Source organism: Bos indicus, chromosome 13, assembly GCF_029378745.1.
Source record: "Bos indicus isolate NIAB-ARS_2022 breed Sahiwal x Tharparkar chromosome 13, NIAB-ARS_B.indTharparkar_mat_pri_1.0, whole genome shotgun sequence".
Lineage (NCBI taxonomy): Eukaryota > Metazoa > Chordata > Mammalia > Artiodactyla > Bovidae > Bos > Bos indicus.
In genome coordinates this window covers 25,537,934-25,555,062 of record NC_091772.1, presented here as the reverse complement: position 1 = coordinate 25,555,062, position 17,129 = coordinate 25,537,934, and the positions used below count along the sequence as shown (strand labels likewise).

The 17,129-nt window shown below is 36.8% G+C and overlaps 1 protein-coding gene across 12 annotated transcripts in view; it reads left to right on the top strand.

Annotated features, from left to right (window-relative positions):
• The window catches only part of ARHGAP21 (Rho GTPase activating protein 21), a 130,160-nt gene that overhangs the window by 74,112 nt on the left and 38,919 nt on the right, over positions 1–17,129 (top strand). For 10 of the 12 annotated variants that reach the window (XM_070802087.1, XM_070802085.1, XM_070802079.1 and 7 more), the window contains 3 exons: positions 10,079–10,171; positions 12,771–12,849; positions 15,700–15,754. In XM_070802087.1, coding sequence (XP_070658188.1) covers positions 10,079–10,171; positions 12,771–12,849; positions 15,700–15,754 — 227 coding nt within the window. Of the gene's footprint in view, positions 1–10,078; positions 10,172–12,770; positions 12,850–14,586; positions 14,684–15,699; positions 15,755–17,129 lie in introns of those variants that run through there. The other 2 variants (XM_070802091.1, XM_070802090.1) reach the window with 1 other exon arrangement.

Here is a 17,129-nt window from a genome sequence, read left to right as displayed (position 1 = left end):
GCACCAAGAACAAGAGCAGAGGGAGGGTCTGGTTGGAATTGTCCATAGCTGGACATTGGCAAGTGGAATGCTTTGGAAGGTCAAGGGGGAGAGGAAGTTGAGGTTGCTGGTGAGTTTGGTTGTAATACTGATCTGTGGGTAAATTTACGAGAAAGTGATTTCTCATAATCACTTTGGAGATTAAAGTACAGATCATGGGAGATTAAAATACTCTTTGGGAGACTGGATAGTCTTGAAGACTAGAGAGGACTAAGGGTTTCAAGAAAGATGGGCAGGTTTTATCAGTTACGTGTCGGGCAGTGGTATGGTCAGAGATGGAAAGATGGTTGCCTGTGGTCAGTGCACTGCGGCACATTTTTCTGGGTTTGCAGAGAACTTAAAATCCAGTACAACTGGAATAACAGGACTGTGAATCCACATGCGATACATACTTTGTGAAATTCCTGAAGCTTCAGAGAGAGAAAAAAACGATGTTGCAGAAACTTCAAATACTCCAGAAGACAGATCCCAGGACTGTTTTGTTCGTCGCAGAGTAAATCAGCTCCTGGCAAGTTGTCTGTTGTCCGAGCTCAGTAAATATTTGTTGAATGAATAACACCCTCCAGAGAATTTCTTGACTGGGAGATTTATAATGCCGGAAAATTATGGCTCTCAACTGACACCTAGTGGTGGTGTACTCAAATTACTAATAAGTGACAGCATTTTCTTTCTTATTTCAGAGAAATCGTACAGATCAGTGGCAGCAACAGTAATAGCTTTGTTCCTGAAACAAGTCTCTGAGTTGATTTTGGGCAGTCTTGCTATTGGCATTTACCAGGACTTTAATTTGAATCAGCAGTAATATTTACAGAACGTCCACTGTATGCCAGACACTGTTCTGTGTGCCAGAGATTTTCATGCGGTGTATATTCTCTTGTATATAGGACCTCACTGAATTTGAATACATAGGTAGAGTGTTCCACTTGGAGTTGAAAACTTGTTCCAGAACTTAATTTTAGGTTTTGTGTGTGTGTGTGTGTGTGTGTGTGTGTGATTTTACATGTGAGACCTTTCTAAACTTGTTTCATAGCTTTTGGTGCTGACGTTCCTATGTCATGAAATACTTTTCATTAATGTTAGGTAGGCTTTCAGGGAGATTGAGGTAAGGAAGTCTCGGGGTTGTTGTCAGTTTATATGATACACGTTGTGCAAGATAACTATATAGCATGGAGAACTGTGAACAGATTTTATCTTTCCTTCATTGCTGTTCAGTCACTAAATCATGTCCGACTCTTCGTGACCCCCGTGAACTGCAGAACACCTGGCTTCCCTGTCCTTCACTGTCTCCCGGGCCTTGCTCAAACTCATGTCCATTGAGTCAGTGATGCCATCCAACCATCTCATCCTCTGTCACCCCCTTCTCCTCCTGCCCTCAATCTTTCCCAGCATCAGAATCTTTTCCAGTGAGTGGGCTCTTTGCATCAGGTGGCCAATGAATTGTAGCTTCAGCTTCAGCATCAGTCCTTCCAATGAATATTCAGGGTTTTTCCTTTAGGATTGACTGGTTTGATCTCCTTGTTGTCCAAGGGACTCTCAAGAGTCTTCTCCAGCACCAGAGTTTGAAAGCATCAATTCTTCGGTGCTCAGTTTTCTTCACAGTCCAACTCTCACATCTGTATATGACTACTGAAAAAACCATAGTTTTAACTATATGGATCTTTGTTGACAAAGTGATGTCTGTGCTTTTTAATATGTGGTCTAGATTTCTCATAGCTTTGCTTCCAAGGAGCAGGAGGTAAAGTTCTGATATGTTAGTAATCATGCTGACATATTTAAAGTATTTATGGATGAATTGACATGATACCTAGGATTTGCACTAAAATACTTTAGGAAGAAAATTTGAGTGTAAATGAAACAAGATGACAGATTTTTGAATAACTATTTAAATTATGTTCATGGCCAGAGGTTATTCTACTGTTTTTCTCTACTTCTGTAAATTCTGGACATTTTCCACACTAAAAAGTAAACAAAAAAATTAGACTGGTGTGGGTGGAAAGAAAGTTTGTTATGATTAAGTTAGAACATGATCTGTATTTTAATATTTAGCAGATTTTCTTGCTTTGCTTTGTTCCATTTGATGTTATTTGAAGATGAGGTTGAATCGCAAGTATGTGTTGGCTTATAATGGATGAAATGTGATTGAGACCTGACAGGTGACTTTATACTGAGATTGTCTAGAGACTATTGGAATTTGGACTTTAAAGCTCATAAGATTTGTTGGACAACAGATTGGAGGCCTGGGAGATATAATTTAAAGTACTAGCCATCACTGTGGAAATGAGAGTTGTCTGAAGTGGAAGTTTGGAAACACCTCGATTTAGAAAGCTGGAATGCGATTTTTTTTCTCTCTCAGTGCTTCTGCCTTTACAGGGAAGAGAAGAGAAGAGGACCCAGTAATCTGCCATGACAGCCTTCTTAAATTGGATTCTACTTAATTTTCATATAGGATGTATATTCATCATTGATACATGTGGATTTTTGATGCTAAACAGTCTCTTAGGCTCTAAAAGTGTTTTGTATGCCATTAGCAAACCAGACCCCTAAAATGAAAACTAGAAGCCTGTTTTCTTCTTTTTTTAGAAGTCTGTTCTCAATAATTTAAAAGGAGCTATAAAATATTTCAGGCAAACAGAAAAATAAAGGGGAAATGTAACTTCCAAATGCTTACTACCTATGTCATCCTAATATTTCAACACCACCTCATTCCTCTCTGTCTTTCTCTAAGACATAAATTATTATAAATATGACTAAGGCCTTTCTATACAGTTTCTTTTCTGTTCTCTTCCCCCCAGATGTAATTACTAGCTTGAATTTTGCATTTATCACTTCTGCCTTAGTAGAGCCATATTCCTAAACTCCGGCTTGGTAAGTGCTTCCCCACGCCCTGGGTTTGTTTTTTTTTCGTCTGTAGCAATCTGCAGCCCAGCAAAGAGAAGCAAAGATCGTTTTTCATTATTCAAATTTAACTTTGATATATCTGTCTCAGTCTACATTGTGGTTTCAATTATTAGGGGTCTGAAAAATAGATTTTAATTTCAATGAGCTATTTAATTGATTTTCTTTAAATAATTAATGCCTGGAGCCTTAGCATTCCATTATGTGACCTCTTTAGCTTTCTGCCTTTGTGGAGAGCACATGCCTTCTAAGGCTTATCTAACTTTCATATTAAGCCCAGTTTAATTTCAACAGCCTTTTCTTGTGTAGAGATAGAGCATTTCTTTGTTGTTGTCTCTCTCTCTTTTTTTTAATAGCAAAGAAATCGATAAAAAAACTTAAATCTGTCATTATGAAAACAGATTTGTTTTCATTAAAAAAGTTGTTTGATAGCATGTTTATGAACTGTCAGAGAGAAGAATTAAAAAAAAATCTCAATCTGAGTAATTGCCATTGTTTCCTGCTGCTTTGCTTTTGGTTGAAATGTAAGATGGTATTTCTTTGTTTAAAGAATTTTTTTTATTTTAACTGCTGAGAAATACATTTCTCTTGTCCCTGTAGGGCACAGAGAACTATAGGATTCCCTGATCTATCCCTCTGTGTGTCTTCATTATAGGCCCTTGTTTGTAACTAGTATAGTTCAAAATCTGTTGCTTTGGAAAATAATTGGTTTGCTTTAGTCTGCTTGCTCTGTGGACTTCATATTTCAAATTTTGAAACAATTTAAATCCAGTTGTTTTAGGTTTTAGCATTCTCCAGAGAAGAGGGTCATAGCGCTTCTGGCTTTTAGACACCCATCTCTTTAGTACACTGGGCTTCCTATATGCCTCAGTGGTAAAGAATCCTCCTGTCGGTGCCGGAGATGCTGAAGTCATGGATTTGATCCTGGGGTCGGGAAGATCCCCTGGAGAAGGAAATGGCAACCCACTCCAGTATCCTTGCCTGGAGAATTCCATGGACAGAGGAACCTGGAGGGCTACAGTCCTTGGGGTCCCAAAGAGTCACACGTGACTGAACGACTGAGCACCCACACACTCTTTAAGACAGATTTGTAGTTTGTGTCAGTTATTGGAAATGTTTTAGTGCAGTCTCTCTTCTTTTTTCCGTTGTTCTTTGGTTTCTGCTCTTCAGCTTCCCTCTAATATGATGGTTAAGTTTGTATCGTTCCTCTCTAGACCAGTATTTAATCATGCGTGGCAGTGCTGTGTCCCTGGCCTCATTCACCTCTGCTTTCTACATAAACCTAAAGGTTTATCATCAGACTCAGCATAGTAGTAACATTCCTTAAAAACCTACTTGTATGAAGTATATTCCTTATAAACTTACTTTATATTCATTATATAAATATGTTAACGAATTCTCTCTTCTAATCCTTACAACAACCTTGCTAGGTGAAAATAAATAAATGATCATCATTCTCATTTTTCCCATGAGTTAACTGGAGCACCAATAAATCATTTGTTTAAAACCCCTTGAGGATGGGATTGCCAGATAAAATATAGGATGCTGAATTATATTTGAATTTCTGATAGACAATAATTTTTGCAAAATCCAGTAACCCTTCTTGGAAAGTACGTGGTAGAGCTGGGATTTTAAACCCTGTAATCCGGTCATAGGTCTCAAGCTGTTGACGGCTACATTATACTGGATATGGAGAGTAAAAACCATGCCCACCTGGATGCTCATTCAGTGTTTGGATGGCAGCTACTACCTATTCATTATTGTTTAGTTGTCCACCCCCCTCAACTAATTATATTTACTGAAATGTAAAAGTATTTGCATTCTTTCTGATTTCAAAGTGTCGCTTTCACCTTCAAGTAAATACATATATGCTTTTTACATCTTCTTATCTAAGTCTTTACTAATTGTATGTTAAGTGGCAAAATAAAATAAAATCGGACTTTTCTGGAGTACATGCTCATTTTAGCCATTCTTATTCACATGAGATTACCACCATCTTCTTCCTTTTCTCAAAGACAAAAAGATTTAGTTACATGTGTGTGCTAAAAAGACACATTTCCCTTTTCTTCTGATAAGGAAATGAGGCTTGAATAAAGTCTTTAGAAAACTAAGAAATTATAAAATACACATGCAGAATTGAAAGAGACATTTTACTGAGAATTGCCAAGGAAGCCACTAACTCCGCTAAATGATCCTACAGGGAAAGGGGTAAATTTTCCTGATGAATTGCCACAGGGTTAGACTTTTAGTTTTGCATATCTAGAAACTGATTGTAAAAAACCAAAGGCATAAGAGATTGAATAACACAGACTTTAAATTTGATGCTTGTGATTTCCAGTTCTAGTGGAATTGCAGAGAGCATATATTAAAAAGAAGACACTCTTAAAATTAATGAACTATGTCTTTAACATAAGACTTAAAGTCAAGGCATATAGAAATTGAAGAGAGGGATATTTCTTATTAAACCTGTCTGTAATTAATGGATGCCTCTGGGAAATTTTTCTATTGTCCAGAAGAAACTGGATAACATCTGTAGTAGTAATAGCAAGTCAGAATTCTGTAGAGAGTCTAGAAAAGAAAGTGAACAAGAAGGATCAGAGTACAACTCTTAGCAGTTAAAATAGTGTTTGCTGTAAGACTGGCCCTTCTTTTAGTGTACTCCATCTTCATATATTTTCAGGCATAGTATATTGAAGAATTGGTCAATTTGTGGCAAAGTCTTTCTGAATTTATAGTGGTAGTCATTGCCAAGTTACTGTTTCCTTAATAGAAATTAAAACCAAATTATTTGAACCGCATCTATTCTGTGTAAAAGTTCCTATAGGAACTTTCAGAAGTCACTATATTGCTATATAGTCAGCTTTTTACTATTTTGTAGAAGTCATTAATAGTCATTTATATTTTTGTGTTTCTTAAATGTAGGTATGATATAATCACCTTTGGGACATGGTGGACTGCAAGTCATTAATAAAAAGAAAAATGTGTCCTTTCTTTTATTATATAAATCTTTCCTTGAAACAATGACTTGATACAGCAAAACTTATTAAACCTTCAAATCTCTAGCCAAGAAAAAAGTAAATGGTTTTCTTTAAACGCCCACTGCTGTGAATGTTGAGTTGGCTACATAAGGACCTAGCCTGATTACCAACTTGTTTGGAATTAAGTGTTTGCATTTTAAGTGAGTTAAATTGAAAAGAATTTTTTTTTTCCCTTTCAAACTAGTTGTAAGTGAAAGCTTGATGTAAGATTTAAATAAGAAGTTTGTTCACTTATTGAGCAATGATTTATCGAATGTCCATTCTGTGCCAGGCATTGTTAGGTCTATGAGCATCAGTGAACGTGGCAAAAATCCCTGCTCTTCATTTTAGTTGAAGAGACAAACAAGCAACATGTAAACAAATAAATATGTAATTGTAAGTAGTGGATGACCAGTTCTGTGAAGTAAAAGCTTGGCACAGACAGAAAAATTTTCCAGACTTTGTATTATAATTTTCAGAGCACAGCAAATGCCCTGTCTGTCTGTATTCCACAATAATGTGTGTCTGAGTATGTGGCTATCTAGGTTTATTTTTTTCCCTCAAATCATTTGAAAATTATGTTGCAGATATCCTTCTCATTATAATAATGGAAATGTAACAATATAATAATAAAATATGATAATTGATGATTACTAATACTTCATCCCTAAGTATTTCAACAAACATCTCTTCAGAATGAGGACATTCTTCCTTATCAGTTCAGTTCAGTTGCTCAGTCGTGTCCGACTCTTTGCGACCCCATGAATCACAGCACATCAGGCCTCCCTGTCCGTCACCAACTCCCGGAGTTCACTCAAACTCATGTCCTTCGAGTTGGTGATGCCATCCAGCCATCTCATCCTCTGTCCTCCCCTTCTGCTCCTGCCTTCAATCTTTCCCAGCATCGCGGTCTTTTCAAATGAGTTAGTTCTTCTCATCAGGTGGCCAAAGTATTGGAGTTTCAGCTTCAGCATCAGTCCTTCCAGTGAACACTCAGGACTGATCTCCTTTAGGATGGACTGGTTGGATCTCCTTGCAGTCCAAGGGACTCTCAAGAGTCTTCTCCAACACCACAGTTCAAAAGCATCAATTCTTCGGCGCTCAGCTTTCTTTATAGTCCAACTCTCATATCCACGCATGACTACTGGAAAAACCATAGCCTTGACTAGATAGACCTTTGTTGGCAAAGTAATGTCTCTGCTTTTTAATATGCTATCTGCTGCTGCTGCTGTTAAGTCGCTTCAGTTGTGTCTAACTGTGTGTGAACCCATAGACAGCAGCCCACCAGGCTCCCCTGTCCCTGGGATTCTCCAGGCAAGAATACTGGAGTGGGCTGCCATTTCCTTCTCCAATGCATGAAAGTGAAAAGTGAAAGGGAAGTCACTCAGTCGTGTCTGACTCTTAGCGACCCCATGGACTGCAGCCCACCAGGCTCCTCCATCCATGGGATTTTCCAGGCAAGAGTACTGGAGTGGGTTGCCATTGCCTTCTCCGAATATGCTATCTAGGTTGGTCATAACTGTTCTTTCAGGGAGCAAGTGTCTTTTAATTTCATGGCTGCAATCACCATCTGCAGTGAGTTTGGAGCCCCCAAAAATAAATATAAAAAAATTATTTTATTTATAAAAATAAAGTCATTGTTTCCACTGTTTTCCATCTATTTGCCATGAAATGATGGGACTAGATACCGTCATCTTAGTTTTCTTAATTTTGAGTTTTAAATCAACTTTTACTCTGCTCTTTCACTGTCAATATGAGGCTCTTTAGTTCTTCTTCGCTTTCTGCCATAAGGGTGTGTCATCTGTATATCTGAGGTTATTGACATTTCTCCCGGCAATCTTGATTCCAGCTGTTGCTTCATCCAGCCCAGCATTTGTCGTGATGTACCCTGCATATAAGTTAAATAAGCAGGGTGACAATATATAGCGTACTCCTTTCCCTATTTGGAACCAGTCTGTTGTTCCATGTCCAGTTCTAACTGTTGTTTTCTGAACTGCATACAGATTCCTCAAGAGGCAGGTTAGGTGGTCTGGTATTCCCATCTCTTTAAGAATTTTCCAGAGTTTGTTGTGGTCCACACAGTCAAAGGCTTTGGCGTAGTCAACAAAGCAGAAGTAGATGTTTTTCTGGAATTCTCTTACGTTTTCAATGATCCAACGGATGTTGGCAATTTGATCTCTGGTTCCTCTGCCTTTTCTAAATCCAGCTTGAACATCTGGAGGTTCACAACTCATGTACTGTTGAAGTCTGGCTTGGAGAATTTTGAGCATTACTTTATTAGTGTGTGAAATGAGTGCAATTGTGCAGTAGTTTGAGCATTCTTTGGCATTGCCTTTCTTTGGGATTAAAATGAAAACTGACCTTTTCCAGTCCTGTGGCCACTCCAGATTTGCTGGCATATTGAGTGCAGCACTTTCACACCATCATCTTTTAGGATTTGAAATAGCTCAACTGGAATTCCATCACCTCCACTAGCATCATAATGATGCTTCCTAAGGCCCACTTGACTTTGCATTCCAGGATGTCCAGCTCTAGGTTGGTAATCACACCATCATGATTATCTGGGTCATGAAGATCTTTTTTGTACAGTTCTTCTATGTATTCTTGCCACCTTTTCTTAATATCTTCTGCTTCTGTTAGGTCCGTACCATTTCTGACCTTTATTGTGCCCATCTTTGCATGAAATGTTCCCTTGGTATCTCTAATTTTCTTGACGAGATCACTAGTGTTTCCCATTCTATTGTTTTCCTCTCTTTCTTTGCATTAATCTCTGAGGAAGGCTTTTTTAATCTCTCTTTGATAGTCTTTGGAACTCTACATTCAAATGGGTGTATCTTTCCTTTTCTCCTTTGCTTTACTCTTCTCTTCTTTTCACAGCTATTTGTCAGGCATCCTCAGACAACCATTTTGCCTTTTTATATTTCTTTTCCTTGGGGCTGGTCTTGATCCCTGCATCCTGTACAATGGATAAAAATTCATATAAAAAGGTTTAATTTGACAACAATTATGGATTCTTTATATTTGACACCCAATCAAATTCTGCTCAGCGTTGCAGTCTAACAAAGTCTAACAAAATGGATTAAATTTACCCCATACATGTATATGTATTATTTTCTCAGTTACATTCTTTTTAAAGAGTCAGGGCTCTGTGTTCTGTTTCAGTTTCTGATTCAGTAGATCTGAACACACTTCCTGGGTTTGTCAATACTGCCGGTCTGGGGACCACACTGAGTACCTACCTGTTTGTCCTCTCTCAGTACTTACCTTCATACTCTAAATGTTACCACTTACTTTAAATGTTCTCTCATCCATGACTCCTTTTTTTTCACTTCTGTGTATTGAAACTGTCAGTTTTTCTCAAATGTTAGTGTGTAGGTGAATCACCAGCGAAAATTGTTGACAAAGCAGATTTCTGATTGGACTCCAAACATTGATTTTTAGCAAGTCCCTGAGCTGGTCTATGGATAGCAGTTGGTGAAGTCCTGACTTTCCCATTTGACCACCTGCTCCTCATCACCATGACTGTCTGTTGTATTTGTCTCTGTTTTTTAATACTGTAGTATCAATCTTCATTCACATGTCTGTCTCCCTCCAGCATCCCTAAAGGGAAAGAACTGTTTTACTTGGCATTATGACTTCAGTGCTTAATACCATGCAATATTAAAAAGCAGTAGACTTGATAAAAATAAATTACTGAACAACAACAACAACAAAAAAAAGGCAGTAAACTTGAGTACCACCTGTATAATTAGCTCTGTGATCTTGGAGAACTTACTTAATCTCCCTGAGCCTCAGTGTCCTCTTTTGTTCCATGGTACTATTTACTCACTATGGAAATTAGCTCTCAGGCATGGTAGTATTTAGTGTAGTAATTTACATTCAGAATGTTCCCAATAAATGGAAACCATTGCTACTGTGATGGTTGTGTTATGAAAGAAGCAAAATAAATGTTTGAGTTCGTGAAATACTCTTAATAATGACTTCAGCATTCAAATTCAGGATATGTGGTTAATACTTCATTAAAAGATTTTGGCTTACTTGTCTCAATTAAACATAGTTTCCTGTTTTGCTATTTTATGGAAATATTGTGAAGTAAAACCATGCCTTGGTTCTTTTATCTCCCACAGGAAAACAAAGAAACCGTTTGGAACCCATGGACACCATCTTTGTTAAACAGGTGAAAGAGGGCGGACCTGCTTTTGAAGCTGGATTATGCACAGGTGCTGATATTTAAACAGACTAAATTTCTTGCTTTGTTTCTTCCATATTTCATTTTCCATATTTTTCTTTCTCCTTCTGTATATTTCTTCCTTCCTCTTCATATTAGTTATTTCTGAGACCTAGTTAGTTATATCAGAGAAGGCAATGACACCCCACTCCAGTACTCTTGCCTGGAAAATTCCATGGATGGAGGAGCCTGGTAGGCTGCAATCGATGGGGTCGCGAAGAGTCAGACACGACTGAGCAACTTCACTTTCACTTTTCATTTTCATGCATTGGAGAAGGAAATGGCAATCCACTCCAGTGTTCTTGCCTGGAGAATCCCATGTAAGAATCCCCATGCAGGGGAGCCTGGTCGGCTGCCGTCTATGGGGTCACACAAAGTCAGACACAACTGAAGCAACTTAGCAGCAGCAGCAGCAGCAGTTAGTTATATGCTTCTTGATACTCAAATAGATACATTCTGACCGAAATACAGAGTTGAACACGACTGAGCAACTTAGCACGCGCACACACAATTTGTGGGCCCTTTTGTTGTTGTTGTTCAGTTGCTAAGTGGTGTCTGACTCTTTGCGACCCCGTGTACTGCAGCACGCCAGGCTTCTCTTTCCATCACTATTTCCATGAGTTTGCTCAAACTCACATCCATTGAGTCAGTGATGCCATCCAGCCATCTCATCCTCTCAACCATCGCCCCTTTCTCTTGCCCTCAGTTTTTCCCAGCATCTTTTCCCAGGGTTTTTTCCAATGAATCAGCTCTTTGCATCACGTGGCCAAAGTATTGGAGCTTCAACTTCAGCATCAGTCCTTCCAATGAATATTCAGGGTTGATTTCCTTTAGGATTGACTATTTTGATCTCCTTGCTGTCCAAGAGACTCTCAAGAGTCTTCTCCAGTACCAGAGTTCAAAAGTGTCAATTCTTTAGCATTCAGCCTTCATTGTAGTCCAACTCTCACATCCATACATGACTACTGGAAAAACCATAGCTTTGACTAGACACACCTTTGTCGGCAAAGGTCCGTGATGTCTCTGCTTTTTAATATACTGTCTAGGTTTGTCATAGCTTTTTTTCCAAGGAGCAAGGATCTTTTAATTTCAAAAATTGTGCTCTTTTAGTTGCCACTTAATAATGGACTCTCAGAGGCCCTTTAAAACAACCTATTTTGCATACATTTAATTTTGACAAAGGTGAACAAAATAGTAAAATGATGAAGATATTTATTGATCTAATTAAAATAATCTTGAAGCTCCAAATTCAGAAGAGCCTGGCCTGCCAGAGATGAATTAGTTCATTCCACCACAAAGAGTAGCTTATTTTTTGGTTAAAATGGTAAATTTTCTTTATTTAAAAAATTTTTATCAGTATAGTTGCTTTATAGTGTTGTGTTAGTTTCTGCTGTGCAGCAAAGTGAGTTGGCTATACTTACATATATAACCCCTCTATGTTGGATTTCCTTCCCATTTACACCCCTTAGTGCATCAAGTAGAGTCCCATGTGCTGTACAGTAGAGTTCTCGTTAGTATCTATTTTATACATCATATCAGCAGTGTATATGTGTCAATCCCAATCTCCCAATTCATTCCATCCCTCCAAGTCCCCAAAGAGTAACTGAAGTCTCCAGTGCAATGCAAGCAAGCCCAGCTGCATATCTGCAGTGTGTGGTCTGTTTGTTCTGAAATATTTTGTGACTTACGATTTTCATAAAAACTAGCTAGGACTTAGTTTAGAGTAATGCACACACTAAAATAGTTACCCCTTTCTTTTGTTTTTAAACATGAAATAATTTAAAATGGAATTAATGAAAAACTATCGTTCACTGCCTTTTGATTAAAATATCTTTTCAGCTACAAGTATAAGTATTGGGTGTCATTCCTAAGATATATTAGGATGCACTGTTAATTTGTTAATTGTTTTTTTGGTCATAGTTGAGGGGCTGTGCTAAGCACACGAAAAGAACATTTTTTCTATTTTCTTCTTTCCCTTATCCTTTCTCTCATTTATTTTCTTTTCTGCTCCGTTGAATTTTTTTGAGTCGTCCAGACGTCCTTTACCCCATGAAAATGAAGAACAAGTTAATATATATAAAGTCAAACCCATGTGCATGCCCATATTTAAGTTCTGCAGTACAGCACTAATGAGTAAACTAAAGAGACTGGGAGAACATGACACGGAAATTAGTTGGACTAAAATTGGAGGACACTGAAGTTCCCTAGTGGTCCAGTGGTTAAGACTCTGCACCAGGGCTGTATCCCTGGTCAAGGAGCTAAGATTCCCCATATTGCACTGCATAGCCAAAAAGCTTAAAAAATAAATAAATAAAGTTAGGGGATTTATTTTATTTATATAAATATTTAGAGATAAAATACTTTTTGAGGTTTCTAAATTCATCAGTTGCTGCGCTCTTCATTTAAAACATCGTTATGTCTCATAAGCTGGATATATTAAAATTTAGGATCATTTTTATAAAAGATATTTTACAAAACAATGAGCAAGGATAGATCAAAAATAAGTATATTACTCAAGAAGTATTACAAAAGTACTCAGAAGTGACATTGTAAAGGAATTCCTCATGTGTTTTTTTAATTCCTCTTTGAAGGTGATCGAATTATAAAAGTCAATGGAGAAAGTGTTATTGGAAAGACCTATTCTCAAGTAATTGCTTTAATCCAGAACAGGTAAGTCTTGGCATGATTAATTTTGGCCAAAGATGGGTTTTAGAAATCAATGAAGAAAGTAGACTTAATACAATATTGTATTCCTGTAAGAAGCTGATGTGATATAAAGATAGGAAACCTTCCTTTAAAGTTGAAAATGCATTTGAAAGTTACCAAGCGCGTACTACCAGAGGATGGCGTATTTGGTCGCATTGTTTTGGCAAATTTACTCAATTTGTAATTAAAATCCTTTTGAGCCTGAGAGGCATACATTTTATATTTGCCATTAAGTTTCTTACTTTTATTTGAAGTGACAATCAAATTTGTTTATAATATGTATATAAATACTTGCATATATAATTTATTTTAAAACTACTAAGATAACTTGTCTTTAAATAGCTTACTGAATAATATTCTTGGCTCAGATTCATTTGTTTTAACAAAGACCACAAGAAATCATCTTTTAATCCACTTGTCTGCCTACTTTCTACAGAATAGGATTTTGAGTTTTAAAGGTAGAATAGTATTTATAGAGTGACTGACTGTAAAGATAATTTAGTCCAACTCTCTTTCTCTCTGTCACACACCTAGACTTTTTTTTTTAAATTACAAATACAGAAATCAAAAGCCAAAGAGGTTGGCATATTAAATTTCGATCAAGAATAAGCCATGACTCTATGAGGGTCTGATTTCCAGATCATCATCACAAGAGGTTCTACCCAGATTCAGATACAGTAACTTTTAGGTGACCTATTGCTTTATGTTAGCTACTCAGCTGTCTGTAATTAAATTGAAGTTGACTGTTTTCTGAAGACTTCTATCAAGCTCCTCTAACCATGTCTAAAGCAGTTCATGCTATAATCTCACTTATTTACACAAGGCTCCTTGGTGATGTTAGTGGTAAAAAACCTGCCTGCCAGTGCAGGAGATGTAAGAGATTCAGGTTCAATTCCTGGGTCGGAAAGATCCCCTGGAGAAGGAAATGGCATCCCACTCCGGCTTCTCCAGTGGGGTTCCCCAGTGGCTCAACGAGTAAAGAATTTGCCTGCACTGCAGGAGACACAAAAGACACAGATTCAATCCCTGGGTCAGGAAGATCCCTGGAGGAGGAAATGGCAACCCACTCCAGTATTCCTGCCTGGAAAATCCCATGGACAGAGGAGCCTGGCAGGCTACAGTCCACGGCATCGCAGAGTCGGACATGACTGAGTGACTTAGCAACAACAGTTTACACAAATGCCCTAATACGTTGCCACTTTTACAGTTGGGTGATCATGATTTATTGATTTCAGAGTATTCTTTTTACTATTGGATTCTCGGTGTTCCTGAGTGACACCTATTTGATCTTAAGTATTGAGGAAACCGGGGGACTGGTAAAGAATTGAAAGCCTCCTCCAGAGGCAGTGGGGAGATCTACCCAAATTTTCTTTTGGAAAATAATTTAGATCATGATAAATATAACTATGTTTTGTCAACCTATAATTTAAGAGTTTTCAGGGTATTTCTTAACATGTCTTCTTTAAAAATACCATTTCCCAAAACAACCATAATTTAATCTTTGTTTTCCTCAAACTCCACATTAATTTTTTTTTTTTTGGTTACTGATGCAGTTCATCTTTCACGATAATAACATTTTGGAATGACAGTCTTAATTTTTCACCAGTATAGCAATTTGAAAAATTAAATAAATAAATAAAATGTTTTTTTTTTTCATGATCTTATTTTTCTTTTAAAAAATTGTGTTCCTTTTGTCTGCAGTTGGTAGCAAATGGATTAATGCAGCACAAAGCCATTGAGATTCTGCAGTGTATTAATGTAAAAATGTATCCTTGCAGAAGAATTTATCTAAGCATCAGTATGTATTTTCTACCAACTCTAAATGTTGAAATTCAAGTACTTACATATTTTCTTAGTGGAATTTATTTGAACCTGTGGTTCTTACTGGTTTACTATTCTCTTTGCATTTATGAACCTAAAATTAAGGGTTCAAATAGAGACACCAGTAAATTATTAGATTTTCGGTTTTTTGTTGTTTGTTTCTTAATCTCATGATTGTATTGGGGGGAAATCTATCCGGTATTGTTAGGATAGATACTGAGGCCCTAGCTGGGGACCGCACCACTATCCTTGCATATCTCAATGTAATTCTGATATCACAGGACTTGGTATATTAATTTTTGCCTTTGAGCTGTTTTAAACCTAGAGAAACTTGTCTATTATTTCAACAGGACACTTGCAGTACCAAAATAAAATGAGACTTTGGGCTATTCCTATAAAAGCTCTAAATTAAATCATGGAGAAGAAAGCAAATAGTTGAGATGATATATGGTTTTTAAAGATAAGGCATCATTTTGATGGTTGTGATGGTGAACTCTTATTTCCTTCCCTTCTGAGGCCAAGAGGGAATATTTCAAAATTAGGATGTTTAGTATTGCTTAAAATGTTAAATTTGAGGGTTCTTTGATTATTTTCATGTTAATGGGTTTTTAACTTGATAAACAGACTATGTAGTAAAAATTTGTAATTTGTTCTGTGACCTGAGATAAAGGAATACATACTTATATATTGATGAGCTTTGTTCCAGGAATATTCAATATGAGTAATCTACTTGGTGTTTCTAAATTAGAAGCATGTTGTAAAGAACACTTGACCAGTTCTGAATAGCTCAAACATACATACATAATTATTATATACACATAAAAATTACTACTTTTCGTTTTAATGATTTGGATTTAAAATAAAGATTTTTAAAATCTGCAAGTTAAACTCATAATTAACTTAAAAAATACCTGAGTTACCTCTTTTTTCCTTTATGTCCTTCTTGTATAATTTTTGCCTCCCCTAAAATAGTTTATGTATATTCAATTTCAGTGATACAACATTGGAACTTAGTGTTATGCCAAAAGATGAAGACATTCTCCAAGTGGTAAGTTTTATTTGTTCAAATATGTGGACTGTTTTAAAGTTATGAATGTTAATAAAAATTCTCTAAAGATAGAGGTGAATTAGATTTTTTTTAAAAGATTCTAAGGGGGAAAACCCTTAAACACTCTGTTTTTCTCTACACTTTACCAAAGAGAGAGAGACAGACAGACAGACCACTGTCAATTTTTTACAGTTAAGCAACATGAGAATGTTTATTGATTTCACAGTAAACTTGCTGTTGTCATTTGGAATGAGATTCCTAAAGAGTTTGTTTGCCCCACTGTTGTGTTCTACATTATTCCTTTGACCAAAATCCAAACCTCAGAATGCAAGTATATATCCCCAGGAATTAGACTTTTTAAAAAAATTATAAAGTCAGAAGTTTTATGAAAGCCATTTCTTAATTTTTCAATAAGTATTACTGCTTATAAATGAACTTACCGAACAGTTTTCAACAGTATTCATTCATTCCATTATAAGGAATGTTCACAATGAGTACAGTCCACACCTTAAGGGAAAAATACGTTAACCTCTTAGAGAGGGAATGAAATTAGATAGCTGAAAACCTATAGCATTTGTCTTAAAATATCTTTCTCCTCTTGAGAAAGAAAACAAATTGAATGGAGTACTCAACTCCTTTATTAAACTTATATACTGCCGATGGTAAAAATAGAAGACAAATTTTGTTCAGGAATACTTTTCCTCAATTGACTTTTGTAGTTCAGCAGAATAAAACAATTAGATTGGGGAAATAGTGGCTGCTGAAGTTTGTGGTTTTTAGAAAACTTCCTTTTAGAGAATTGTCATTGCTGTTTTGGAGAAGGCAATGGCAACCCACTCCAGTACTCCTGCCTGGAAAATCCCATGGATGGAGGAGCCTGGTAGACTGCAGTCTATGGGGTTACTAAGAGTTGGACACGACTGAAGCGACTTAGCAGCAGCAGCAGCAGCAGCATTGCTGTTTTACTCAGAACTAATGGAATCTTTGTGATAAGAATCAAAATAGGGATGTTTTTCATTTATAAGGTGTTAATTTGAACTTGGCTCAACCAAAGTGCTAAATAATCTTTGTAAACACTTTAAAAAAATATTACTAAAACTAATCCTAATAATTCCACTTAGGGAAGCCTGGTGTGCTGCAGTCCATGGAGTCGCAGAGTCGGACACGACTGAGCGACTGAACTGAACCGAACTGATTCGCTTACACATAAAATATAATTAACCAAAATTCGTGGAGATCAACCTTGTGTTTTCAAGGCAGGCTGATTTCATTTTAAAATGGCAGTTTTACTGATAAAAGATTATCCTTCTTAAGTGCACAGTTCTGTTGAGGTCAGGGGTGTCTGATCAAGGAGGGATAACCATCCATGATGGTT